Genomic DNA, 25982 nt, shown 5'->3' on the forward strand with positions numbered 1-25982 from the left:
CCGTCTAATTACCCTCAAGAAACTCCGAAACGCCAACCACATGCGTATTCTGTTGCCTGCTATCCATCTCTGCCTTTGTGATTTGATGGATTTTATGCATGAGCCCTGTGCAGCCAGTATCATTTGATTCTCCTCACTCCTCTTTGTCGTAGTGAACAAGGATAATCTGCCGCCAGTCAGAAGCTCTGGTCTTCTGTGTTGCCATCCACAGGCAGCAGCATAGCTGCGGCCTCGTCAGCTTCTCGCCGCACCCCATGCTATCTCTATCTATTTGAAGCTTGTAGCTCTCATCTTTTTCTGGTCTACCAGTCTTTCTGTTCTATCAATATTTTCCGTTATCCATCTCAGTTGTGTCTCTATTGACCACTCTCCAATCGGTGGCTATCAGCAGCCATGTTGAAGCCATTCCAGATAAGAGATCTTCATGGATCTCCAACACAAGAAGATGCGTACAACTCCCTCGACTGTCTCCCACCGGGGGACCATGGTCACAGTACCTGTAGGCGCTCAGGCATTGTGCAGCTCTCAGCCTCTGACTACGATGAGATCGCATTGTCTCATCCCCGAGCCCGGTTGACATACGTGGATGATGATGACCAAGAGATTATCACTGTAAGTGTTATGTCTGGTCAGATTTACGCATTCAGTCTTTAACACATATACTCCTAGGTCGGATCATCTCTTGAGCTTTCTCAACGTCTGGACGAACCTATATATGATATGCCAGTCCAGTCAAACCCTACACAAGATTCCGCGATACCCGAGACCATGCACATCTTCGATATTCGCCGATCTAACTCTGTCACTGAGCTATGGAAGCGATTTGAGTTTAATCCGGCTGGCCGGGAAACGGAAGGCACAGAGAAGGCAGTCGAATCGACAACGGACAATTCTACTCCTCCTTTACAAGACGGCAGAGAATCGAATGCTGGTCTGTCTTCAAACGAGGGTTCCGAATCGCTTTTGGCCGCGTTTGAAACAGAGATGACCAAGATTCTGAACGCTTCAGAATCTCGCAATACAGGCAATGCAGAAGAGACTCCTTCTTCTACGGAAGTGCCAAACGAGTCGGCAAGCACTGGCAGACGCACAAATCCCGCTGTGGCCTTGGCTCAGGCGATGCACCACCTGATCAACGGAGCTGAAATGATTGGCTCCGAGGTGAGGTCAAGATTGCCAGAGTTGGAACATCAGCTAGAGCATCATCTACAGAACGCGCAAAGAGTCCTGCCAGAAAACGTCGGGTCGACCGTCCAGGCGGCTCTTGCGAGCTTGGATGCTCAGATGAGGAATCTGACCACTGCGCTGAACAATGCAAACAGCGCAAGGGATCGGAGAACCAGCAACATGTTCCGGGGCGAGGTTCCTACACCTGCAGAGGCTGTAGACAGTCTGTATACTATGGCTTCTGAGCTCGGCCAGATGGGACACACACTATACTCGGCCTTTGAGACTGAGTTCGGTTCCCGTATTGAAGCGAGAGGTGCAAATCAGCCGTCGGGTGGAAGTCTCCAAAATCCGACGCCGGGTGACGAAGCTGCGGTAACCCGAGAGCCTTCAGCTGAGGATTCGGTTTCGAGCACTAAGACTGAGAAGGAGGCGAAGATCCCGCTAACCGCTGAAGAACCTGATACAACTTCAAGAGGGCAGGGAAGTAAAAACCGAGAGGAGCCGCGACAATTCAGCAGCCGGATGGAGGAGCCTGGTCTTGCACAGTGCGTCCCATCGCAACAGGACGAGCCGTCAGAGCTACCCGAATCCGTTCGTCATGGCGCCCTACGTTTGATCTTCCTTATAGACCTCGTCCGTGGCGCCGTTTCCCTCATCCGTCCCATTGTCATTCCCACCACCACCACCATTCGCGTCCACATCCTCATTCTCATCCCCATCCGCCTCCTGCTCCGCACCGCGATCACGATAGTCATCCCCATCCTCATCCTCCTCCTCATCCTCCTCACCATCCCCACCACCATCATCAACATCAGCTTCGTCCCTTTCCTCCGCCACCCCCACCACATCAACATCATCATATTCCTCCTCCCCTCACCCACCTCACCCGTTCCATCCCTCGCATATTCCTCGCCCGTCCTGGGGAGCCCACGGCCCCTTCCGTCCATCATTTCCGCCTCATCCGCGTGCTCACAATCATGGATCATGGCGCTCCGCCTGGCCATTTTTCCGGCCCCACCAGGAGCACCAGTCTGAAGCGCCAACAGCTGCTACAGATCAAGTTCCCGATGCTGGCGCCGGTGCACTTCGTTCCGCAAATGCAGTGTTGTTCGTTGGCAATGTAGGGTTCAATGTCAGTGAGAAGACAATCAGAGATGTATTCACTGCGAAGGGGTTCCTTGTTGATGTCCACTTGCCCTTGGACGCCGAAACCAGGAAACATGCAGGCTTTGGCTACCTATACTTCCCTTCGATTCACGCGGCAAGGGCGGCATTGGATGCCTTGCAAGGTACACACATTGATGGTCACTCTATCAATTTGGAACTAAGCGACCATTCGCCAATTACGTCCCTCCATCCTGACCAGGTTCCAGAGTGGGGCCACGCTCGTCGGCCGTCGGTGCTGCACAGCTCGGCCAATCCATCTCCGGGAACAGAGCCTGAGCGGCGCGAGTTTGGGCAAGATGGTAAGGGTGAAGATACCATCACAGCGAGGGAGAAACGACCGATTCCTCTGAGTGTGACCAATTTATGTTCGAGCAACGAAGGCACAGATCAGGAGCCAAAAGGAAACAATATCCTGAGCATTACGCCTGACAGTTTCCCCCGTCTCACTCGAGGCTTAGAGCAGAGCCGCTTTCCTCCCATGTCTCAAATAGATGCTCATGTTCTAACGCACCACCGTCGCGACCCGGACACGTCAATGCTGGGTGCGTCCGCGCCCGAGTGTGATGCGAGCCATGGGAATGATGTCGCTGGCAGATCGTGTCAGCTGCAAAGTACCCCAGGCTCGTTTCCTGACGATGATGGCGATGAGACACGGTCAGGTCCATTCCAAGAAGTCGCTCAAACATCAGGCGCAGGTCATGATGATCACTGTAAGCCTCGTCGGTCAAAGAGTATGAGATACCTGAATCGCAACGGAGATAGAAGTCCTTCAAGAGCCTTGAGACGGCGGGCAACTGAGCGACATTCCCTACACCATGGTACACGGAACAGTGTTGGTGGATTTTACGACGAGGGATGCGCATACGACAACTACTCCAATACTTTCGGGCACTCTCGTCCTCGGAGCCTGCCCCTATCGCAGGAAGCAATCTCGGTCCCGGTTGAGAACGAACAGCAGCTTGACCCAAGACTGAGTGCCATTGACGACTGCGTGGTTAGTCTGATTGGCCTGGGATACGAGAACACACTGGAGGGTGGTATTCAGCGGATTGCGGTATATGCAGCCGCAGCGGACGGCAAGATATCAGACGCCATTGAGATGATTGAGGAAGAACGCAAGGCGTACGAGCAGCAAGGTCTTTGAAACAGAATGCTTCATTCATTTTCTCCATCCACTTCTCTCACCTCTTCACGGTCTGGTTGCTTGTGATATGACTTGGTGCTGTTATACTTGCTTGGTTTAGCATACCATGTGCGATTATGGCCACTATAATGCCTTGTAGGCGCACTTCCCTTCAGTAATATCTTACAATATAAGCGATCCATGAAATTGTTTTAATTATTTGTCTTTCTTTTCGAACAAGGCAAGAACAAACGTAGGGCGTGTACTGATGACCCCGGCGACCGCGATTCTGCCGTGCGGAAACAGCAGCACTCGGTCCGAGCCGAATTGAGCGGAGAGGATACGGTCTCAGCAACACAGCATCATCACAACACTACTTTTTATCCAGTCTAGTCAGAGCTATGCGGACATGGCAGCGGACCTTTGCCACGTCTGTTGCCAGACTGAATAGTAACGCAACAGGACGAAGCGGCGGTACCACTCTCCTGCGGTGCGCGGAAGTTCTCCGGAAGAGTCAGGCTGGGAGCAGCAGTTACGAGAATCAAGAAATCAAGATCAACGGTTTCGTTCGCTCTGTTCGAAAGCAGAAGCGCTTCGCGTTCGCAGAGATTACAGATGGTTCGACTATTGAGCCCTTGCAGGCGTTCCTGAAGCCTGCGCAGGCGGCAGAGTACGTTGAGAGTCGCGAAGCCGGCGTGGATATTGCGGCTTGAGCTGAGAGCTGATGGTTGTTGTAGATTATCTACAGGAACGGCCGTCGAGATTTCTGGGCTATGGAAGGCTTGTCCGCCTGGTAAAGAGCAGAGCCATGAACTTCAAACGACAGCGGTGAAGGTCGTGGGTCAAGCAGAACCAGAGGTACGTTGACTCGACCATATCAGAAGTCACGAGGGTAGAATCTGACTGTTCATTATTTTTGTCCAGACATATCCTATACAAAAGAAATATCACAGTCCTGACTTCCTCCGGTCGATCCCGCACCTTCGTCTCCGAACACCCTTCAATTCTGTCCTGTCGCGGTTTCGCTCTGAATGCTTATACCAGCTGGGCAATGTCTTCCGTGATGCGCCGAATGGCGGCTATGTACAAGTTCAACCGCCATTGATTACATCATCGGACTGCGAAGGAGCTGGGGAGACATTTACGGTGCTGCCGCGTGAGACAATCATGGATCCCAAGTCGGAGGGGAACCATTTCTTCCGGGCTCCCAAGTACCTGACGGTCTCGTCGCAACTTCATCTCGAGGCCTATGCAGCCGAGCTGGGAAATGTCTGGGCTATCTCACCGACCTTCCGTGCGGAGAAGAGCGACACGCCACGCCACCTCAGCGAGTTCTACATGCTCGAAGCGGAGATGAACTTCATGGACGATCTCGACTCTCTGACGGATGCGGTGGAATACGTGGTTCGCGATCTTACTCGCCGGTTGTATCAGTCGCCGGTCGGCCAAGAGATCCTGGCTGCCAAGCGGTCAGGCGAGAGCGGCCAAGATGATGCCGGCAATGGGGCAGTTCCAAACCTTCGACAGCGATGGGTTGATCTAATGGAGGGGCCTCGCTGGCGACGAATCACCTATACGCAGGCGATGGAGTTGCTCGGAGCGGCGGTCGCTCGGGGAGAGGTCTCGTTCGAGTATGCTCCTACGTGGATGGAAGGCCTCCAACTCGAGCACGAGAAGTACATTGTCGACGTGATCAACCGGGGTCAGCCGGTATTCGTGACGGACTATCCCAAGGCCATCAAACCGTTCTACATGGCGCCGTCCCAGGAGGCCCCAGGCAAGGAAGAGGACGCCTCCGCGCCCGGTGAAACGGTCGCCTGCTTCGATCTTCTCCTGCCGGAGGTTAGCGAAGTCGCTGGCGGATCACTCCGTGAACACCGCCTGCCCAACATTATCCAGAACATGCGCGATCACGGGTTGATCAAGGAGCGATTATATCCCGCCTCTGGTGCTGGAGAGACGCCTACGACCCAGACGGCCCCTGAGCAGCCGTTATACCCCATCTCCAGCCGTATGAGGACTTGGGACATCTGCAGTGGTACGCCGATCTTCGACGGTGGGGGAGTGCACCGCATGGAGGATTCGGGCTTGGGTTTGACCGGTTTCTCAGTTATCTAGCCGGAGTTTCGAGTGTGCGGGATGTGGTGGCTTTCCCTCGATATTTTGGCCGGGCTGATTGTTAGCCTTCGCTGTACGGAGTAGTAAATGTATGATATGTATTTTAACACCATGAACGAATAGACTCTCCATCGAACCTTGGGACCTAATCACAATACTCCATACTCGAAAAGACTACAATATCAGGCCACTGGTCCAAAATCCAAAATCTTATCAAATCCCCGTGACCCATCAGTGCCGTGACCCATTAAAGATTACAAGAAATAAGCACTAAACCTATGAGCCAACGCCAACCAACGCCCCAACCAAAATCCAGGATCCAAGAATAAAGACGAATCAAAACTCCCCTCAGGTTCGCACAGAGCCCGGACTCTATCGACGCAACGCCATCTCGCCTAATCGACGCCATCGCCGACGTTTTGACTCGTATCCACGCCAACGGGTCGCGCGCGAGGGATCCGACCGTCCAATCCTGGAGCTGGCCATCTCGTCGAAACAACCGGACAAGGGAGCTCGGTGAGCTGGGTGAGACTGAGTCCGAGTCCTGGTCCAGTATCTGCCATCTGGTGTTCTACGGTTTAGGAGCAGCGAGCTTGGGGAATGACATGCGCCACTTAACCTAAATCTAAATCCTTTGTAATCTCTACTCCGTAGCGAAGGGAATTGTATCCGACGAGAGGGGTTGATTCGAGGGGAGAAAACTCTGAATTCCAGTTTGCATATGACTGGTGGTATGAGGCTACCTGTGCGTACTCCGAGCTATGCATACTACCTAGGATGAGGCGAGCGTTGTTCGTTTGAGGGTGAAACTTACATTCCTCTCTGTCTAGATACGTACTCCGTAGATGCTAGCCTGTAGGATCACATCCCCCGCATTCTTTAAGCAATATGCTGCAGGATTGAGCATTAAAGATAGGCGAGAGTCATAAGGATTCTTCCCATGATCCATGAGATTTTTGTGTTCCGTGGAGTGTACTCTGTGGATAATGACTAGATATTTGATGCTAAAGTCCCACGTGGGCTGTCTGGGGTACTCGGACTGAGGTAGTAACAACTCGTAAGGTAGCAAACTAGTCAGAAATCGTTCTCAGCCAAGCCAGACTGGTTCATGGCTGGTCCTTGGCAAAGGCGGCTGCTGTTCTTGTCGTTCATTTCGAGTGGAGAGGATGGACGATAAAGAACATACGGAGTAGATCTGACCCAGAAGTTTCCGATAACCTATTAGAGTAGGCGGATTCGAGTCAAAAAGGAAAAAGGACGCGATGGATTGAAGGGAATGAGGACTGAATCCTTTGACCATGTTATATTAGGCAGAATGATACGTAATTAACATAATTGAGGCTGTGCCCCTAACACTTTTTCAAGGGTCAAGACTTCCAGCCGGCGATCCAACGGGTTCTCTATACTCTTTGTGAATAATCATAAGACTGTCGTCAAATTGGCAGCAGCCGGGAACTCCGGAAAAGGAAGATCGGAGGCAACGGAGCTGAAGGAAGTCCGAGAACAAGCTGCGGTCTTGGACGGGCCCTCGCTAAGGTCGCTACCGAGGCAATGGTGTTAGATGAGAGTAATAGTGGATAAACTCCACCTTTTGAATTTTTTTTTTCATTTTTTGTGTCCCATGTTGTCGTAAGTTCATATTTATTATTCATCTTAAAATATTAGTTAAGGACAAAACATTGACATTTACTCGATACTTGTGGGGTACAGAAAGCGAATGCTGGAAACCAAGGTGCTGGTAAGATAGTAATACAGTAATTAACACCTTGGGTGGCTGACACACACTACAGCGTCACTAACAGGCGCGGAGAAATGCCAAGTTGCCAACCTTACTGGTGTTAAGCATATGGAGCTCGGCCTGAAGGCGCCTGGCATGATGATTCGTCAGTGACTGAACCCCAGCAGACTAATGTATTGCCCTCGTATCACGGTGTTCTTAGTTGCGAATACGATGTGTCTGACACTGCCGGTCCGGCTCACCCGGCTTTTCCTTTTTTTTCTATTTTCTATTTTCGCTCCTCTTGATAAGGAGTCAAGAGGGGAACAGTTAATTTAACTCGGGGACATGAAACAGACAAGGAATGAGGATCCAAGCCCCGATCCAAGCCTTGTGGTGCAGCGATCATGCGGACTGTGTATGTATTTGTATTACAATATAATGACAGCCCAGGGAGTGTTGGACTGTTGGTGCCTCTGATTTTGAGCAATGTAAGAATAATACTAGTAATAAAATAATATTTCAAGGTATGCTCGGCCTCGACAGTGTTTCTAAAATGTCCTACCTGCCGTCTTTAGTATAAAGCATGGAAGGTCTGCCAGTGACTCACAGAAATAATAAAGAAACTAAGGTACTTCTCTCAACTGCAGCCTAATCAAGGATAGAGTAGTAAGGTTACAAGCGGGATGTGCTTGGCTCTGCAGCGCTTTGACTCCGAGAGCCAGGGATGAGCTTGATAGGGAGGTGTCGCAGAGTTTTAACTCCTCAGCATTTCTTGTTCATTCCACATTATTGAGTTGCCTTAGCCCCAAGCCCTTGATATGGAGGTAGAAGTATGATATTTAGGCTTTTGTATTATTAGCAAGCTGCAGTAGATTCATAGCCAGGATGAAGAGGATCGCCTCAGCATAGATGTACCTGTCCGGATATCCACTTCAAATTTCACAGAGACAAATCCATAATTCTAATCCTTGTTAATGTAACCATAATCTAAATCAATTTTTGTCTTACTGTTATTTTCCACTTCCCAGTGGATACTTTAAACCCATTATGCTAGTGGGGATAAGCCTGTGCAACGTTTCACAGGGGCACGCCTTGGCAACCTTTAATTCAAATTAAGGGTTGCATTGGCATGACAAATGTCAACCCTTCCAAGTCGAAAAATGCGTCTTTTGATCTGGTATGCTCGATGTTCTACTGAGTTCGTCAGTGTAAAGCGACACTATGCAAGGAGAATGATCAGATATGTACGATCTTTTTTACCTTTTCTGGCCATACCAGAGTCTGAAGGTTTGTAATATCATCTCAAGGAGCAAACCAATCCGGCTCTGGCATTTGGCCCAGATTGCAATCTTCTCTGGTTCATCCTCGGAGATTATCTCGAGTTTATTTGCGGGAATGTACGGAGTCCGTTGTGCTCAAGTCTTGTTGCTTGCTAGTTGCTGCACGCTCAAAGGTAGTATCGTAGGCGCCGTGATACATACTTGCTACATCCCTGCTGTTGCCCTGGAATGTAATCCTCAAGACAAGGGTTCCTTTCACACAAGCAGAAACATTATCAATCAAGATAGCGCGTCTATCATGGTCGCAGCACACAAGATGTGGAAGCAATTTAGATGCAACTGCAGATCAATGCGCCGTCCGGCTTTACCGCCCCAGTTGGCGAAGATATGCAGACTGCAGCAGTACTCTTCCCCGAAGCTAGACAGATCATATCCCAAGACTGATAATGGGCTTTCCCTTTTGGCTAGCGACTTGTCAGTTGAGGTTGATCGCGGGCCGCAGATCATTTTATTCTCAAAATGCACAGTGGGGGTCAATTGTCAGTGGTATCTAGACTATTATTTGCATACCTAGTATGTGATTTCGACGCATCCTACGTATCACCATTCAACCGACGCAACCCGCCTTCAGAGGGCATACTGCAAGGCAGGTCAACCCCTCACCCTTGCCTTCTTCGCTTGTTGGTTGCCTAAGCGAATATATTTGCGGTTTCTGCCGACACTCATTTCAATATATGAGAGCTCAGCTGCAAGTCAACCAGCCACTGCATCACAGCATGGACGACGCATGATTACCTTTGTCAGAAACATGCAAGGCTTACTTGAGAGCCAACCAGCAGTCAAAATACGTGAGTGTGACAAATTGACAATACAGTTTCCCATAAAGGTATAATTTCCAACCAGTGGACCGGCCAAGTGGCCAAGAAGAATGGACCAGGATTCTGCGGGCTTTGTTGGCGATACGCTTATCCTGAGTCAGGGACTGCACTGGTCGATGACTACTGAGTACTAGTAGATTCTGCGACGGTAGTCTTACTTTTCCCAGTAAAAATAATATTATGATGTTAAAATTCAGCTTCTGGAGATTGTGGATGATTTCGCTGTCTCACTCTCCCTCTCACTGGCCCCTGGAATAGAATTCTTTTTGGCCCCCCCGGAGTATTTCTCATAACGCGATTGTGGAATAATCTTCCTAAGAATATAGAAGGCTGGAAGCGAAAACTCTCTTGTCCAACACTTCCTGACTGTGCTTAGACCTTTTCCATGATCTTTATTTTGAGTGATGATGTCCTCTACATGATCATAAGGACCATGTTGCCTCATGTTCATCTTACGTCGTCAAAATTTAATTTCGGAAAATACTCGATATAGAACTGCCTCTTATTCCCAGGAATATGACTAAATCACCTGCATAGCACAATCATCAGAAGGCGCTGTCTGGTGGATAAACTCTGCCAAGGATCGTGTCGGGCCTGTGACTAATCCGAATGTAGTTGCCTAATCCATCATCTCGTTCTCCATCCCAAATAACGGACAAGAGGTGACGCTGGATCATGAAAGGATATTTGGATCTAAAACCTGTCTAAGAGCAAGGTAAAAGCAAACATGTGAAGTCTGCCGTCGCGTGATTTATACCAGACACCTAGTTGTGGAGTGTGTGTTCACAATTCTACCTTACTACTCCGTAAACTTCATGAGTCTCTCGAGCGAGAGTTATGTGGCTTAACGAATACGAAGAAGAGTATCGCCACAGTTTGCGTCAGTCAAGATTGTGGAGCAATAAAAAATTCATACCTCTGGAGAGGTAATAACATGGTCAGCTCGTACTGAGTACCCATGATTCATAATCGGAAATAAAGGGATATGACGGATATACGGCAGTGCCTAGAGGCCAGATAAGGTAATTCCAAGGAGAAGCCCACAAGGCGACGACTAGTGCGTTGGTGGACCAAGTTGGTAGGATCTAGTCCAAAATGGCGTCAGCCATTCCTACTAACTATGATCCATGACTTGTCTGGCATTAATTCTGGAAACTTGTCATTTTAACTCTGGATGGACTTAAAAGGTAATTATTCGCCCGGGCGTAACCGCTGCAAAGCAACATCTGGCCCAGTACAAATTATATTAGAATTATAATTTATAAGCCGAGGCGCGATCGGTGAATTGTGCATCCAAGGTACGTGGTGCTCCATATAAGAGATACCCATAAATGGGGGTTTTCCAGAATCCCCGCTTGAAAACTTATTTCCCAAACCAAACCAAACAGTTGGCCTTTTTAAGTATTCGTATCACTGTCAGACAGTCAATAAGAGCTAATAATAACGAAACCAGGATGAGGATTACTGAGACACTGAGACTATTTATTAGTAGTTCAAAGTCGACTAAACTCAGACTACATGGGGAGAAGTGGAGCCCTTGGGCAGGGTAGATGGGACCTTCTTTCTAAGCGAGGTTAAGGTTCCTCGTGTTGGATTAAGCTTAAGCTTCAGAAAGTCGCGCACTAATCAGTATTAGGGTGCGATCAAGCGATCAGAGCGCCACTGTACTGTGCGTAACCTTGTATTATTCCACTTTTATTGGAGTTCGTGGTCCATTAAGTGGAGGTTCTTACGTATTATTGTATTTGTGACCTGTGGCCACCTGCGCTAGAACATTACCTTTCCCATATTGTGTCTCGGCCCTACCGGGGCCCGAGCGATAATTTTGGCTTTTTTATCAATTTGTTACCTGACATTTACAACAGACGTAGCCAAGAATAGAGAGAATGTTGCCAAGTCTTGACACTCTCTGGAGTTTGCACTTTGGCAGACAACGGAAGGATTCAGATCAGGTTTCATGGCCGTATGACAAGGTATGTATAGCTGTCAAGGAAGTCGAGAATGCTAGGTTACCTCCTTGAATCTGTCAGCAGTCAAATCTCAAGTTTGAGATGAGCAATAACCTGATACTGTGGAATGAGGCACCTGGTATGCACCAAGTGGGATATGATGACACTTGGAAGCTAGAACATGCATAATCTTGAGGTGTACTTTAGTCAAGTCTTGAATTGGAGCTGTCTTGGATACTGGTCGCATTCATCTCCCATACCTTACTTCCAGAAGGCTGCTGGATTTACAGGATTTGGCTCAACAAGGAAATTTATCTTCCTTCAGGATTGGTCATGCTTATTTCATTTCTAATAATCCGAACCAAAATTCCACGGTCTCCTGTTACACTTTACTTCTCCCAACCATGGTCACTTAAACATGAACAAGTTTAAATGACTCTTGGATAGTTTTGATAAGGCATTAATCATTCATAATTCCAGGCCACAGCCATCATTAAATACATAATCTTATTTAATACAGTCCTCAATAAATGGTCCAAAGACATTCTTTTACTGTTGTTTCATCCTGGTTACCCACATGGATCCTTTCTCTGGCTGTTTCTCGGCGCTGAGACAGCGGCCAGCGCCTATGAGGTCCAAGCAACAGTGGTTGTATTTTTTCTTTTTTTTGCCCTTTTTCCCTTTATTATTGCTTTCCACTTTGACTTCTGAATAAAAAGTAACTTTGAATCCTGTGGGGTTCAGAGTTGAGTCCGTCTCCACTCTATCTTTACTTGCTCCTGCTGATGCGTTTCTACTACTACTATTATTATTATTATTATTATTATTATATTCTTTATTTTCTCATAAATAAATCTTATGATTCGTATTATTGCTGTATTAGTGCTATGTACTACTATTCTTTCTGCTCCCTGTCACTCTTATTTTGGTTTACTTTTTCTTTTTTGTCCCTCTTCCTTATTATCTCTCCTTCTTCCTTTCCCTCCCTCTTTCTTGCTTCATTTTCTTCCTTTTACGACCCTTTCGAAACTGACACTGTTCCATCCCTCATATCTTGGGATCATATTCTGTCTATCTCCTTCAGTCAAGGTGGGTACCAAAAGGATCTTCTTTCATATGATGTCAATTCCCTTCTCCTCGCTTCAGTCTGTGATACCGCATGGCCAATTTCCTCGGCCTTCCCTGCATTCTTCCCTTTATTCTCCTATCGTCTTTCCCCACTCCCTTTTGTCTGCCCTGTTTCTGCTTCCCATTCCAGCTCCCCTTGTCTCTCCTGTTTCCCCCCCTCTCGTCACATTCCAAGGCAGTTGATCATCCTGAAGAATTACATTAACATCAGCTTCTGCTCGTCCACAGACCTCTACTCAGCTCTACCGTTATCTATTGGATCTGTCGGTCGTCCGTATCTGGACCCGACTCTGATTTCCTTTTCCGGAAATTCACTACACTTCACACAGAGCCTAGCGTCTATCGCGGCTGAACTACTCGCAAAGTCCACGCCTTAAATCACGGGGCGTCCTATCTAAACCACAGTCAACCCAACTACCGCCATCATCATTTCCTACTTTGCAAAGCCATCTGCCCTGGCGCTCAGACCTTCCACCGTCACGGGTACTTATCCAGATCAGCGAGGGTGGATGGAGACGTATCACGGTCACGTCCGCACTCCGGCGGACGCAATCATCCTCTTCGAAGCATGCCGTATCGGCCTTCTTCCCCGCGTTCAGAGACGACTTTCGGAGAAAGAGCGCCAGTCTATCCAGTCCGGTTCGGTATTCGTCTGGGATGAGCGTGAAGCGGGTATGCGACGATGGACTGACGGCAAATCATGGAGTGCCAGTCGAGTATCGGGCAGCTTTCTCACCTACCGCGAGATGGAGGGCAAGCGCGGGGGTACCGTCACACAACCACTCAGAGCCGGTAAAACGCCTGACAGCAGAGGGAGCGATGACGACCGCGGCGACGGTGCTGACGATGGGCCTGACGGATACCGATATAAGCCTGACGGACTCATGAAGCAGTCCTTCAGCATCACAACATCCACCGGTCAACATCTTCACCTCATCAGTTACTATTCGCGATCGCACCCGGCTGCTGCCACTCTCCAACAACCCTCCACCGACCCTGCATTACGGCATGTACGTCCTCAGAAAGGACTGTATCCAGAATCCACCGTCAATGACCAGCAGAATCTGCCGGTGGTCACCCGCGGCCCCATGGCGGGCGCCACTTACTCTGTCCCTCATCCGATGAGTGCATATGTGCGCGCTGGAGCTACACATCCTCAATCATATACTCCGCCCTATGCGTGGCCCCCAACACCGCTGGGGACTCCGCCCACCATCACTCTGCCATATGGCGCCTCCTACTTGTCCGCCGTACCCACACCTAATGGCCCAGCCATTGCGTACGGGCAACCGCCTCCCCATCACCACCCGGCTCTTCCACCGCCCCCGCCGCAACACGGACTGCATCCGCCATACGACCGGTCAGTACATCCAGGTCATCCAGCCGAAAGCTCATTACCACCCGCTATTCCACCCCCAATGGCGCAACATACACCTCTTCCGGCACTCACAGGGCGCTCTCCTCGCCTAGCTCCTGACCCTCGCGACAACTACCAGCGAAGCCCGCGAGACTATCCAACAACACATTCGGTAGATCCCCGGATCCCGTCCCCTCGCATGCATGCTCCTTCCGCCTCACATAGCAATGGCGTGGGACACTCTGTGCGCAGCCCGCGGACAATGAGCCAGGCACCGCCAACCCCCTTACCACAGGTCGCGCCCTCCCCCGGGAGTTCCAGACCAGCCGATTCCAACCACAACAGCAGCACAGCCACTACCTCTGCCACCACCGTTCCCAGCATTGGGGCGCTGATGAACGGCGCCTCGGGCCCCTTATCATCCATCACATCCGCACCGTCGAACAAGCTCAACGCTCCTCGCTTGGGCGGCAGTCCTCGCGCGGAAGGGCCGAAAGATATCCCCAGCGAAAAGATTGGGTTTGGGGGCGAGGATATGCGGGCTCTGCGACAGCTGGATCGTGTCTTTACCGCTTAGATTTTCATTATTTCCATTGTATAGCAACTCCGTTTCTCGTTGCTAGTCAGACGACGAATGCTTTCCTATCTTTGGTTATCATTTCCTTCTTTATTGTCATGGGGGCTCGGCGTCCATAAGAGGTGCATTGATTTTGTGATTAGCATGGGTGGCATCTGATCTATCTGTGTATCGACTTCGGCTTCGAATCGAATGGGCATTTTTGCATTTGGCTCCATAAATGTGCCACGCTAGCTTGCATTGGGACCGGTAGCTGATGGGTCGAATCAATATAGATGATTTCGTCCATATTCATTACGGAGCGAAGCGTAGCATGTCTTATAGCTCGCAGAGTACCGATGTAGATTCAATAGGTCACATCATGATTACTTGTATCTCATCATCCTCGCTAGCGTGTCACATGCTATATACTACACCGTTATTAGACTCAGCCCCCCCGTAATGAATTCATTTATTAATCCTCTCGCCGTCCCGGCGAAGCAACAGTAACAGTCAGGAAATCACTTTCCGACGAGCTAGAGGCATCACTCGCCGTCCGCGTCGTGATTCTCGGCGCTGCTGTTGCTACTGCCGCCACAGAGCCATCTTTATCCTCGCCATCTCCCTTCCCATGCGGAGCGAGAATCCCCATCTCGACGTAGCGATCCAGCTGCTCACGAGAAGAGGAGCGATCGCGGACGTGGCCACGGCTGCTGCCGTGCAGCCAGCGCGATTCCCACCAGCGCTTGCGACCGTGGAGATCGGCGTCGGTGGCGAGCGCAGAGTCGAGCTCCCCGCGCTGGACGATGAGGGCCTTATCCTCGTTGAGCTCGCAGAAGCCGACTGCGTTGAAGAGCACGATGATGAGTAGGGCGGGGGCGTAGCCAAGGCCGTACAGCCAGCCCTGGCTGACTGCGACGCGCAGCGGGGAAACGGACCAGTCGAAGGCGGCGGCGATGGTGTAGCCGGTTTTGAGGCCGAGGAGGACGAGGGCGACGAGGAATTCCGGGGGCTGGCGGTGAGGTAGAAGGTTTGTTGGGCGACGGGGCTGGTGGGCGCTGCTCGATACCGGTAGATGCTGTGTTCGAGGCTGTAGCAGATGACTAGCGTGCCGGCCAGGGACATGAAGGCTGCGAGCTTGAAGCGGAGGTCTGTGGCGAGAGGCTGGGCGCGCAGCGCGGTGAGTTCTGGGCTGCGCTGCAGCTCAATGCCTGTCCAGCTGCGGGGGATGGTCAGGAAGAAGTTGGCTAGGGCGAAGGCGTAGAAAAGGATGGGGAGGAGGGATTCCTGGCGGCGTCGGCTGCTGCGCTTTGTGAAGGCGTAGGGGTCGCGGTCGAGGATCTGGCGTTCTTGCCAGGAGGCCCTGCCTATCGTCAGTACAGAGATGTTTAAAAGGTTGCGTGCGGAAGGGAAGTATTACCAGTGGCGCACGGCCTCCCAGACTGCCGCCATGAGGCCAGGGGTCATCAGAGTGTAAAAGACACTCTGCAGGATCAACGAGGTTCCCTGAATATGGCTGCGGTCCACGTCCACGGTCATGATGCAGCTGATCAGTCCGCAGGCAGCGACGAACAGCAGCCACAGCCACTTGAGTCGACGACCCATCGTGCGACCAGGTAGATACTTGCGTCCGTGTTTTCGCAGATTGAACATGGCGAGGAACATGGAGACTGCAAAGAACGCGGTGAACGCCATCCCGATCGAGGCATGTTGGCCAATGCCGTGGATGGGCGCGTAGCAGGATATACCGTCGACAAAGGTGCCGTTCTCATCCATGCGAGGTTGAAACTCTTGGAAAGCGAGATAGCAGTCTGTGCCATTTGAGAGCGTGCCGTTGCTGTATAGCGTGTACTTGTACAAGTCCAACGTCGTCCGGTTGAAATGAACTTCGTTGACGATCACGTCCGTGGCATTGGCTCCCGGCTCATATGGAGTCGCTGCTCGAATGTGAAGGATCGTCATGATGCTTGATGTGCCTCCTTTCTCTCTTCCTGTGGAGCGTCCAACGCCGCTGGTGTCCTCAATCGAGGTACGTCGATGCCGCCGTGATCATAGCGGACAGAGACTGGCAAGAACAGGTGGAACATGGTCAATTGATGATAGAACAGATTTGAGCTGCGAGGAGGAGAGCGGAAGGACCGGAGGTTGACGATGTGATGACGAGGGCGAGGTGGTATTCGGGACAGTCAATGATGATATGACAGCTACGAGCCATGTGTTTCGTCCGGGTGCCTGCCGGGAGCACTCCATAAACAGTGGTGTAAGCCACCCCCAAGCTTCAAGTGAGTGACTTTGAGCCCATTACCATTACTGCTTCTGACAGTTTAGTACCATTGCAAGTGGGGATGATCCTCAGGCAAAAAGGCATAACCCCCACGATTCTTCTTATCGATAAGATGGTGTTGTTATCGATAACCTTACCCTTTTGAGGTTGTCCTGAATTAACCTGCACTACTTTCAACTTCCATTTCTCAAGGATGCTGCCAATACGATTGAGTAATGGAATCCTCCAGCTGATGAATCATATGCACTGATTTGGCCTTCAGCCCGTCCCAACTCGACCTGAAAGCCATGCATACGCCGTACGGAGTACATGGCAGTGGCAGGATACACGACTCCTTACGAGGCATATTCGACTATCATTGGTTCTGCAGTTGACTGTGAGGGATTTCTGTGTGACCTGCAAGGAACTGCTGAGCTATCTGTTTGTGCCCCGTGCTCTCTGAGCGGCAGCTAGCTGAATAGCTTGTGCCGTATGGATCCTGTCTCGACCTTGAGGGAGGCATTATGCCCATGCGCCTGCCAATCAGTAGTCTACTAAGCAATACCGTATTGAGATTGAGGTGAACTTTGTTCGCATGGAGGGTTGACCTGTCCATCTTCTTTTGAGGGCGTCAGGTTGTTTTGACCGCAGATCCAAGTTGGTTGGATATGAGAGATATATTCCTGTCCAGACCGACAGATTCATGCCCCTGGGCGAAACATACGTTGGCTAGAGTTGGAAGGTGTCCACGTGATCACATGTAAGAGAAATCATAGGTGGCTTACACCTCCTCATGAAGCGCAATATTTAGAAGTACCATTTTGTAAACCTTGAGATTGAAAGACACATTTTCGATATTCAGGATGGAATATACGCGCCAGGACGGAAGGATGAGGCACAGCCCTTCTGCATTGAGCAATCAAAGGAGTTTTTGGCTCCTTTTACAGAGCAGAGCAGTGCTTTTGTCGAAACACCAAGAGACTTTTGGGAAGCAAACTTCAATCTGAAACTGATTGAACTACAACTAGATCAAATGCAAAACCGGAAGATCTCGGTGATGCCAACCCCGCAAAGAGATGGTGGGGTGCATGAGACTAGGAGGACAGCTCACCGGAACAGGTTACACTAATCCATTGCATCCGGGGGAAATATATAGTACAACAAGATGGTTGGCCAGAGAATGGAAGCCAGTGAGCTGTGAGCGTTAGGGAAAAGAACTGTGTATCCATGTCTCCATAAGATAGATGCTTCCTCATACAGTCATACTTAAGCGTTCCACAAATGGAGAATCATTACATGACTATTGAATTTGATTATCCGTGCTCTGCGCGAACTTTAGTTTGTTTAACACTCTCATACAGTTGCATTTGTCTTCGTAACACTCAGCCTCATACATATCAAAATCACAATTATCGTGATCGGAAAGACCCTTCAAAGCCGTGTCCCTGCACTAGCGATAGAAACTCGTCGAAATGAATAGAAGCAGACGGGAAAAGCTGACGCTCCGAATGTCACTGTACTTATGTGATTGGCTCTCAACCAAGAAGCGAAATAATGTACAAGGCTCGAAAGATGAAACTACTCCGTAATGGGATTGGGATGTTTATGGTCTTAACCTCAGCCTAACTTGCACAGACTGGCTAGACACAATAGATACTGACTCCACAGACATAGTCCAGTCCATAGTGTTCTGCATCAGACCATCCGTCCGATCGGCCCCATTCTCGGTTGACTTTCCCTGAACGAGAAGAGCAACACGAGGTCAGGTGGTTCTTGGAGGCGCCGTGGGTCCGTTGGACAGGGCAATTTCTTCGTTCCCTGTCAGTAGGTGACACCAGCTATCTAGTTGCAAGAAAGTACAGAGCGAGACATCACAAAGTTTATGGCATTGCATATCTAGGCATCAGCTTACGACGTTTCTCAGCATGGCGATGATGTCAGATCAAAGCGCACATGATAAAATTGAGGTAAGCTTGAAGACGACGACGATACTGATGGCAAAGGGAACGAGACTGCTTGAGAATGATGAGGTTTAATCGACCTCTTGTTCGACAATGAGCTCTTGCAGTAATTAAAAGCCAAAGTTCCATTGTCACCTAAGGTAACCTCCATGGTTCACAGCGGGATGACCCTCCCGTCTGGATCCACTAGGTACCTTACACTGCGGTGGAGACAGTATCATGATATTATTCAAGGCATCAAAAGCCGTGAAACTCAAACACTCAGGGTAAGGGAAATGCACCAAATGAAGAATGTTGGGATTGTATGGGGTATGATGAAAATTGGTGTCTGGCCAGCAGAGTCTAGACTCTGACCCACGACAGCTGCAGCAGCAAATATTGAACATTCCCCTAATTAGAATGGGCGATGACTGATGAACACTAATTATTTATGTACATACAGGATTAGTCGAATGCATAAGACAACAAAGAAGACCAGGGATTACTTTAGTCTCCGCTCTCTGACGGTGGAGCCTGTTTCACCACCACATTCTTGACTGTTGGTGCTGATTCCCATCGTCAAGGTCATCTGTCCATCTTGTTGCCCTCAGCATGGACGATGGCGTTGCCCGAGGTCGACGCCTCTCGGTACTTGTAAAATAACCGGGCGATTTTGACTTTGGACTTGCGAGTCATTTCGCAACTAGCGAAGTGTACTGTGTAGCACAAGTTTCCAATAGGATTGCCATAACCCAGAAAATTCTTGGTAAATGGCACTACTGTGTGTGATTGGAAGAGATTTCCCGCGCTATGGTAAATCTCCGGCTTTCCTGAAAGAGGTATCCCGCTCACCTGACACACACCAATTTCCTAGTTCAGACAGATTGGGGGCTCACTGGGAGTCTGTCACTGACTCGGTGCATCAAGAGAGGGAGATGGAGCACTTGATACGGTATTGATTCTTTGTACCCGGTACACTAGGGACAGATATCTACTACTACGACTAGTCCATCTCCTCGAGCCGGTGTTCCGATCATCATGATCACCAAGCTTAAATCCCTTACAAGGCCACCATAGGAGAAAAAGAAACACTTGGTTTACCGTAAAATCTACCCCTGATAACAATGTAACCCCGCGGAAGGAGTAACGATGAGAAATCAAAACAGTATTTCCAGCCTCTCAAGCTTCCTCGGGCATCTTCCAGTTCGTCCGTAGACAGACAAAGTTTTGAGGTGGATCAACAGGCCATCAGCCGGTTTGACTCCCAACTTCCCAAGCCATAAAGCAACAGGAGGCCCAAGCACTCGGAAACAATACCACCCAGCTATGGAAGCGTGGTCTTGTGCCCCATTCCCTTCAAATGAGGCCTTCCTTTCCAGGCGAGAAGAGAGGACAAGTTGATGAGAGATCGAGTGATCGCTGGAGATCAGTATGTAAGTTACTCGGTTTCATGTTTGCCTAGAAGGACGTAGTAACATGGAACTACGGTCACTTGTCAGAGTGTATTGACAGTGCAGGGGCGGGACTCGTCCGAACAATACCGGGATCATTCATGGCTAGAGCAAGGAACGGCGCGGAAGTACTTGTTAGTTGTTACAGAGTCATCAGTGGGGACTGGATCTGTCACCAGTCAATGAGTCAAGAACTGGCCGGGAATGGAGGGGAAAAGGGGCGCCTGTTTGTTATTTGTAGCGATGATTTTCTTTTCCTCGGAAGTCTGTGCGAGTCGATCTGGTCCCACTTTTCCCCAGATTGTCTGTATGACGAGGGAAATGATGCAGGAGCAAACACTTCATGCCTGGTTGGATTTCCAGAGCTCCTCTTCTGTGGATTGGTACCACACCTTGACCGCCATCGCGTCCAGAGTGGACCAAATAAGTATCAATTAACAGAGATGGATCTGGTCAGAAGAGACCACAGTCACGGCTGCATGATTTGACCAGAGGCTGGAGTCTGAGACAAAGCCAAAGTGGTAGCGTGGGGGAACAGCGCCTAGCTGAGCCTGAACCGTGTTCCGTCCTATTCTTGCTGGCATGCATGTAATTCTTAAGTGTTACTACTATTATCATTTAATTATCTAAGACGGAGATCGACGACGGTTGAAATCTACAGAGCAGAGAGCATCAATTTCAGATGATCAGGGCCATTGTAGACTTCACAAATCATAGAATGGCTTTGTTCTCGTTATTCGGGATCTCTCGTCCTTGGAAAAGGCAGGTAGGTTATTTGGCATTGAACCTACTCTGTATATTTATCAAGGCGTGACAAGCCGACTGCAATTTCCGTCTTCATTCCATCTAGGGTAGTCTTCTTATGGTGGATGCAGGGATGAGTCTGGGGAAACAAGGCCAGTTGCCAACCGAGATGCATCATATTCTTCTCGCAGCCAAAGACAGCGTCGAGGATCATCCGCCGTCGTCACCCGTGCATTTGGGATTTGGAACCGATCAAACGGACCTGCGAGCGTGGTTGTTTTCCTTATTAATAAATATTGAGCAATCTTTGCTTTTTCTTTTATTTTTATTTTTAAAATTGCCCATCTTCTTCTAAGGTTTTCCCTAACTTTTCCGGAGTGCATCTGATCCTCGCGATGGCTTTTTCTTGGGCTCCCAGGTTGCCTTGTTGCTTTTTCGACGGAGTACCCCCGTACCTATATTCCCCAATCCTCCAGTGAACCAATCAATTCCGTACATCCAACATGCTTGGCCGCCTGTTTCCCTCTTCTACAACAAACCCCCGTAAGTTTGAGTTTAGGCAGGCAAGGTGGAGAGGTAGAGAAGGTCAACGAGAAGGAATGTAGATCGTCTGTCATCTGGACAGTAGGGGGGCTCAGTACATCGTACTAAGGTCAGTTGACTGTTGGTTGTTCCGGTGGTCAGAGTTCATAAGAAGTTTACCAGTTCGGGCTGGCTTGATTTAAATAATAATGGATAGGTCTGGGTAGGTAGGTTAGGTAGTATTTGCCTAGTCTGAGCGGCCCCTCTCCACTGGGTTTCTGTACGTGCATACGAAGTACATTGACGGAGACACCCCATAGATTGAGCATGGAGTGATCCACGTCAGGACTGAGGAGTAGTAGTACGACTACTAACGAAACTTGCGCTGAGGATTGTCATTCTTGATGGTAGCTTTTAGGCATAGTTTCTGGCTGGTTACTTTCCTAGTCCTAGAGTTTGTTTTAAATGCCTGTAGCTACAGTAGTGGTCAGTAGGACTAGTCCAAATTAATTCTTTACTGTCTGCTCTCATTCCACGTTCATTAGTAGAAGAATATCGCTGAGGATTATCTGCCTCTGAGTGGTGAGGAAGTAGTATAATATACCTCTCAATCCACCCCCATTTCCCTCAGTCTCTCCCTTTCCTCGAGTCTTCTTTCTCTTTCTCTTGCTGGCCTCTTGACCCGTCGCTAATCGCAAAGTTGCTGACTTGCTGCTACTTAAGTAGCTCCTGCTCCACCTCTCATCCACTTTAGTCCACAGACAGGTGCACCCACATTGATCGCCTCCTGTCCCATCACCATCCACTACAACTACTGTCATCCTGTACGCCTACTACTAACTACGACTCCGACTAAAAGATCCAAAATGACTAACAATGGCCACAGCCAACTGTACGGAGTAGCTCGAATCCCCCAAAGGCTTCGACTTGCTGAGAGGCCACCCCCTGCACCCATCGCTGCCTCTCACCAGCCTTATTAAATCGCAGCCAAGTCGGCAGACTCCCCACTCACCAGGAAGTCCATCATTTAAAATTGAATAAACTTCTTTAACCTACATATTATTGAAGTTTTGATCCCATCCTACTGGCCCCATCTTACCACTAGGTGGTTCCATTCGAGGTTTCAAGGTTTCTTCTACCAACATACATACGGCAAATCCACCCTCCAAAATCGCCGGTCGCAAAAGCAGACTCGTGCTGTGTTGGATTGCCCCTCTTCTTCTTCTTCTTCTTCTTCCTCCTCCTCCTCTTCGCTTTCCTTACTTCACTCACATCTCACCGTCCAATATCCGTTGGTCCTTTTGTGACACAGTCCCTGGGGGGTAGCTGCGCCCTCGAACCGCAAGACATCATCCACTCCGGCGAAGGAAGCCAAGCGGATTTCAGGACTCCGTACCACCACCACAACCACCACCACCAACCTCGTCCAAGTTATATGCGGCCCACATTCTTTCAATGTTGTCCATGCAAAAGACGCCCACCTTCATCCTGCCCCCAACTGCGAATCTCAACAACCACAACCCTCATGGCATCCAACCCAACCCAACCGTGGACCATCGCAACTCCACCCGCGCACTGAGTTTGTCGGAAATCCCCGCCTTTCCCGATGGCCCATCCATGGGCGATGGTCTCTCCCGCCATGGAAGCATCAGCACCGACGGCACCTCCAACGATTCTCCCGAGTCTTGGGACGGGGAAAGCCACTCTGATAGCTCTCCCTCGGTCGACTATGAGATCAAAATTCACGACGCTTCGTACCCGTTTGTCGACTCGACGTTAGCCCCGCTCCCTTCCTCCTCGTCCTCTGCGACTGCCACCGCCGCCATGACAGCCGGGTCAAAACATTTCCAGGTTAACTACGTTACTTCTAATAATATGAATGTGTCCATGGCCGATGACGTGACCCCCAAGGTCGAAGAGATCGACGGTGCGGAGGACTTGCGGAGCATCAAACCCATCGAGGCGGAGAACGCGATGGCCTGTGCGAGCAATCATCCCAGTACTACGATACCCACGGCGGCTCCCGTCAATGTACCACGGAAACGTGGTCGCCCACGCAAACATCCGCTGCCAGTACCCGGGGGCCAGATCAAGATCACCAAGGGGAGATCCAAGACGGGCTGTATTACTTGTCGACGAAGGAAGAAGAAGTGCGACGAGACAAAGCCATCGTAATTCACCCAACCATTCACCCAGAGTGTTCGCATGCGCCGCAACGGTCAGCTAATTTTGTCTTCCAGGTGTTTAAACTGCCAGAAGAATGCGGTTGTGTGCGAAGGGTACCCTCCGAAGGAGATCTGGAAAAGTGGTAAACAGAAGATGGAGGACGGTAAGACCCTGGATCTCCTTGGAAGGTGGCTGATGGACATCTTGTTGACCCCTTAATCTTGAAATGCAGCGGCACGTACCAAAGCGCTCGCAGCTGTACCGCGCTCCCTACCTTTGCTCATCGACGGCGTAGAAACCGAAATCGACCGACGATTCCTTGACCATTTCGTCTACGGCTTCAGTCGTGTGCTGACATTAATCAACGATGACACCAATCCGTTCAAAGAAATCCTCCTTCCCATGGCCGCTCAACATCGAGGGTTGATGCACTCGCTCATGTGTCTGTCCGGTTCACATCTGTCGGCGTTCGATCCAGAGCCCATGCTGAAGGAGCGCAAATTCTACCATTTCCATCATGCGATTCAAGATCTCAAAGACAGCATCATGTCGTCGAGTGTCAAATCGTCGGGAACTTCCCAGGAGCCGGAGCTTTTGGTAGAGGATCCCATCATCGCATCGACCATCGCTCTCAGCCTCAACACGATCTGCGAAGGGGAGACTAAGGGCGAGTACAGGCCGCATATGGATGCGGCGAGGTATCTGCTGGTGACCCAGCAACCACGAAACGAGAAATTCCGGCAGTTCATCGTCGAGTTCTTCCAATACCACGACGTATCCAACTCAATCACCTCTCTGGACCGTCGCCCCGCCCTTCGGAGTGATGATCTAAAACTTCCCGACTTTGTGCCTCAGCAAGCCGGAATGTTTCTCGGCGTGTTCGACGGTTTGTTCAATTATATTTCCGATGTCACAAGGCTGCGCGATCGCATTCGGCAGCGATCAAACGATGGATACGAGCCTGCGGTTGACTACCAGATTCTGAGCGATGCCGTCTCGATAGATTCAGCCATTCGGGCATGGGAAACATCACATCCCCCGACACCCCAAACTGGTTCCTGGCACAGCTGTACCGTCAGTCGACATGGGTCTATCTGTACCGCACTATCCGGCCGTCCAAGCCCAGTGAGAAGATTGCTCAGGTCGTGGACGATGGTCTCGCCTACTTGGATCAACTGCCGCAAGATTCCGGAGCCTTTAGCATCGTACTGATGCCCTTGTTCCTCCTTGGTTGCTCGGCATTCCTTCCTCGTCAGCGAGAACGGATTCAGAAAGGCTTCGAGTCCCTCAAGGCTTACTCCAACCTGCGTAATATCGAACCCGCTTTCAAGGTGGTTCGACGGGTATGGGAGATCATGGACACCAAAACCGAAGACAGCTGGGACTGGGAGAAGATCATCAACGATATGAACATGGACTTCCTCATCACCTAGCCTTTGTTTCCCCGTCCGTCCTTGTGTTAGTCAATATTCCCTCTTGCATTCTCGTGAAGTGTGATGATATATGTATGTTAGTCATGATTTTCTTTCTTTCTCTTTGCTCTCTTCTGATCTGGGAGCATCCACCATGGTTGGGATGATGTGAGCACATATGGCGTTCTGTGATCAAACATCTGCATCGGGGGTTTTCTGAGGTTCAGCGGTAGGTTGTGGTCTGACTGTGCGGGCGATGTGAGGACGCCCAGCAAAGCACCGAATCGGTGTTTGTGGAGGTGTTTGAGCAATACCGTCCACTGAGGCATGGCAGGCAACGTCCATACTTGAAAACAAAAAAGGAGTCGGGGGAGGGTCCTCAAATACGGCTGTTCATTCTTTCTGTTGTTTGTATCCTTGCCTGTATCTGTATGCATTGAGTGTATGTCCTTGATGAGTTGCATTTCTCTGCTGATGTGATATCCGATTGAAACCAAGCATTCTTTCATACTGTTTTTCATCTCTAAAGTCTTATCTATCAGTTGGTTGATTATAAGGACAACTGATTTAATGCCGCAACATGTATACATGCGAGCACATTACGTATATATTCTTAAAACCTCCCCAAGCCAGACTATGCACTCTTGGGATTCTCTTGCTCCGCCCTTGTATCCCATTATGCAAGAAATTCTCGATTAGTGTTGGTGCATCGGACCGAATTGGACAAATTCCTGAATAGTTACTGGCATGTATCTGGGGCATCTACGGAGTACCAGCGATTTTATCTTCCGGATTACGAGCCAAAGGCTTAACAAACATTTCTCTCCATCCATCTACCCACCTATTGCCTAATTGAAACGTTGACATGCAACCAAGGCATACGTTAATATATATAAATAGTGGTCATGTGACATGAATGGTTTTGTTCTGGTCGCCATCATCTCAATGAGACATCGTTAAGGCGTCGTCAACCCTCACTATGAATATCACAAAACATCCATCATCGCATCAGATTATCTAAAATTGACACTTCGATGT

The 25982-nt window shown here is 49.7% G+C and overlaps 8 protein-coding genes across 8 annotated transcripts; 6 read left to right on the forward strand and 2 right to left on the reverse strand.

The window, feature by feature from the left end:
* Positions 1-22: 22 nt before the first annotated feature.
* P174DRAFT_514362 (RNA recognition motif domain-containing protein) lies at positions 23-3481 on the forward strand (the record flags this gene model as incomplete). Its single annotated transcript, XM_024832074.1, has 4 exons — positions 23-612; positions 670-1742; positions 1799-1920; positions 1986-3481. Exons 1-4 carry the CDS (start codon positions 394-396, stop codon positions 3479-3481), a joined length of 2910 nt encoding a protein of 969 aa, XP_024680573.1. The 5' UTR covers positions 23-393.
* A 299-nt stretch (positions 3482-3780) lies between these two features.
* Positions 3781-5643, forward strand: P174DRAFT_514363 (asparagine--tRNA ligase SLM5; the record flags this gene model as incomplete). The annotated part of the gene is made up of 4 exons (XM_024832075.1): positions 3781-4130; positions 4198-4318; positions 4385-5408; positions 5450-5643. The coding sequence occupies exons 1-4, from the start codon at positions 3862-3864 to the stop codon at positions 5641-5643; spliced, it is 1608 nt and encodes a 535-aa protein (XP_024680574.1). The 5' UTR covers positions 3781-3861.
* Positions 5644-5882: 239 nt separating this feature from the next.
* On the reverse strand, positions 5883-6342 carry P174DRAFT_443987 (uncharacterized protein). The gene has a single exon (XM_024827969.1). The coding sequence runs from the start codon at positions 6139-6141 to the stop codon at positions 5974-5976; it is 168 nt and encodes a 55-aa protein (XP_024680575.1). The 5' UTR covers positions 6142-6342; the 3' UTR covers positions 5883-5973.
* Positions 6343-13042: 6700 nt separating this feature from the next.
* P174DRAFT_423124 (camp independent regulatory protein) lies at positions 13043-14467 on the forward strand (the record flags this gene model as incomplete). The annotated part of the gene is made up of 1 exon (XM_024825108.1): positions 13043-14467. One exon carries the CDS (start codon positions 13043-13045, stop codon positions 14465-14467), a length of 1425 nt encoding a protein of 474 aa, XP_024680576.1.
* Positions 14468-14595: 128 nt separating this feature from the next.
* Positions 14596-16408, reverse strand: P174DRAFT_492910 (DUF2434 domain-containing protein; the record flags this gene model as incomplete). The annotated part of the gene is made up of 3 exons (XM_024830841.1): positions 14596-15458; positions 15491-15809; positions 15867-16408. The coding sequence occupies 3 exons, from the start codon at positions 16406-16408 to the stop codon at positions 14922-14924; spliced, it is 1398 nt and encodes a 465-aa protein (XP_024680577.1). The 3' UTR covers positions 14596-14921.
* Positions 16409-19850: 3442 nt separating this feature from the next.
* On the forward strand, positions 19851-20774 carry P174DRAFT_256105 (uncharacterized protein). The gene is made up of 2 exons (XM_024821472.1): positions 19851-20082; positions 20167-20774. The coding sequence occupies exons 1-2, from the start codon at positions 20010-20012 to the stop codon at positions 20586-20588; spliced, it is 495 nt and encodes a 164-aa protein (XP_024680578.1). The 5' UTR covers positions 19851-20009; the 3' UTR covers positions 20589-20774.
* Positions 20775-22504: 1730 nt separating this feature from the next.
* P174DRAFT_256124 (Zn(II)2Cys6 transcription factor domain-containing protein) lies at positions 22505-23737 on the forward strand. Its single transcript, XM_024821473.1, has one exon. It carries the CDS (start codon positions 22822-22824, stop codon positions 23539-23541), a length of 720 nt encoding a protein of 239 aa, XP_024680579.1. The 5' UTR covers positions 22505-22821; the 3' UTR covers positions 23542-23737.
* P174DRAFT_443993 (fungal specific transcription factor domain-containing protein) lies at positions 23608-25305 on the forward strand (the record flags this gene model as incomplete). The annotated part of the gene is made up of 3 exons (XM_024827970.1): positions 23608-23695; positions 23765-24606; positions 24654-25305. Coding segments are annotated over 3 exons (1242 nt in total), but the record flags the coding sequence as incomplete, so codon positions are not given.
* Between the last annotated feature and the right edge of the window lie 677 nt (positions 25306-25982).

The sequence above is a fragment of the Aspergillus novofumigatus genome (genome assembly GCF_002847465.1).
Source record: "Aspergillus novofumigatus IBT 16806 chromosome Unknown P174scaffold_6, whole genome shotgun sequence".
Classification (NCBI taxonomy): domain Eukaryota; kingdom Fungi; phylum Ascomycota; class Eurotiomycetes; order Eurotiales; family Aspergillaceae; genus Aspergillus; species Aspergillus novofumigatus.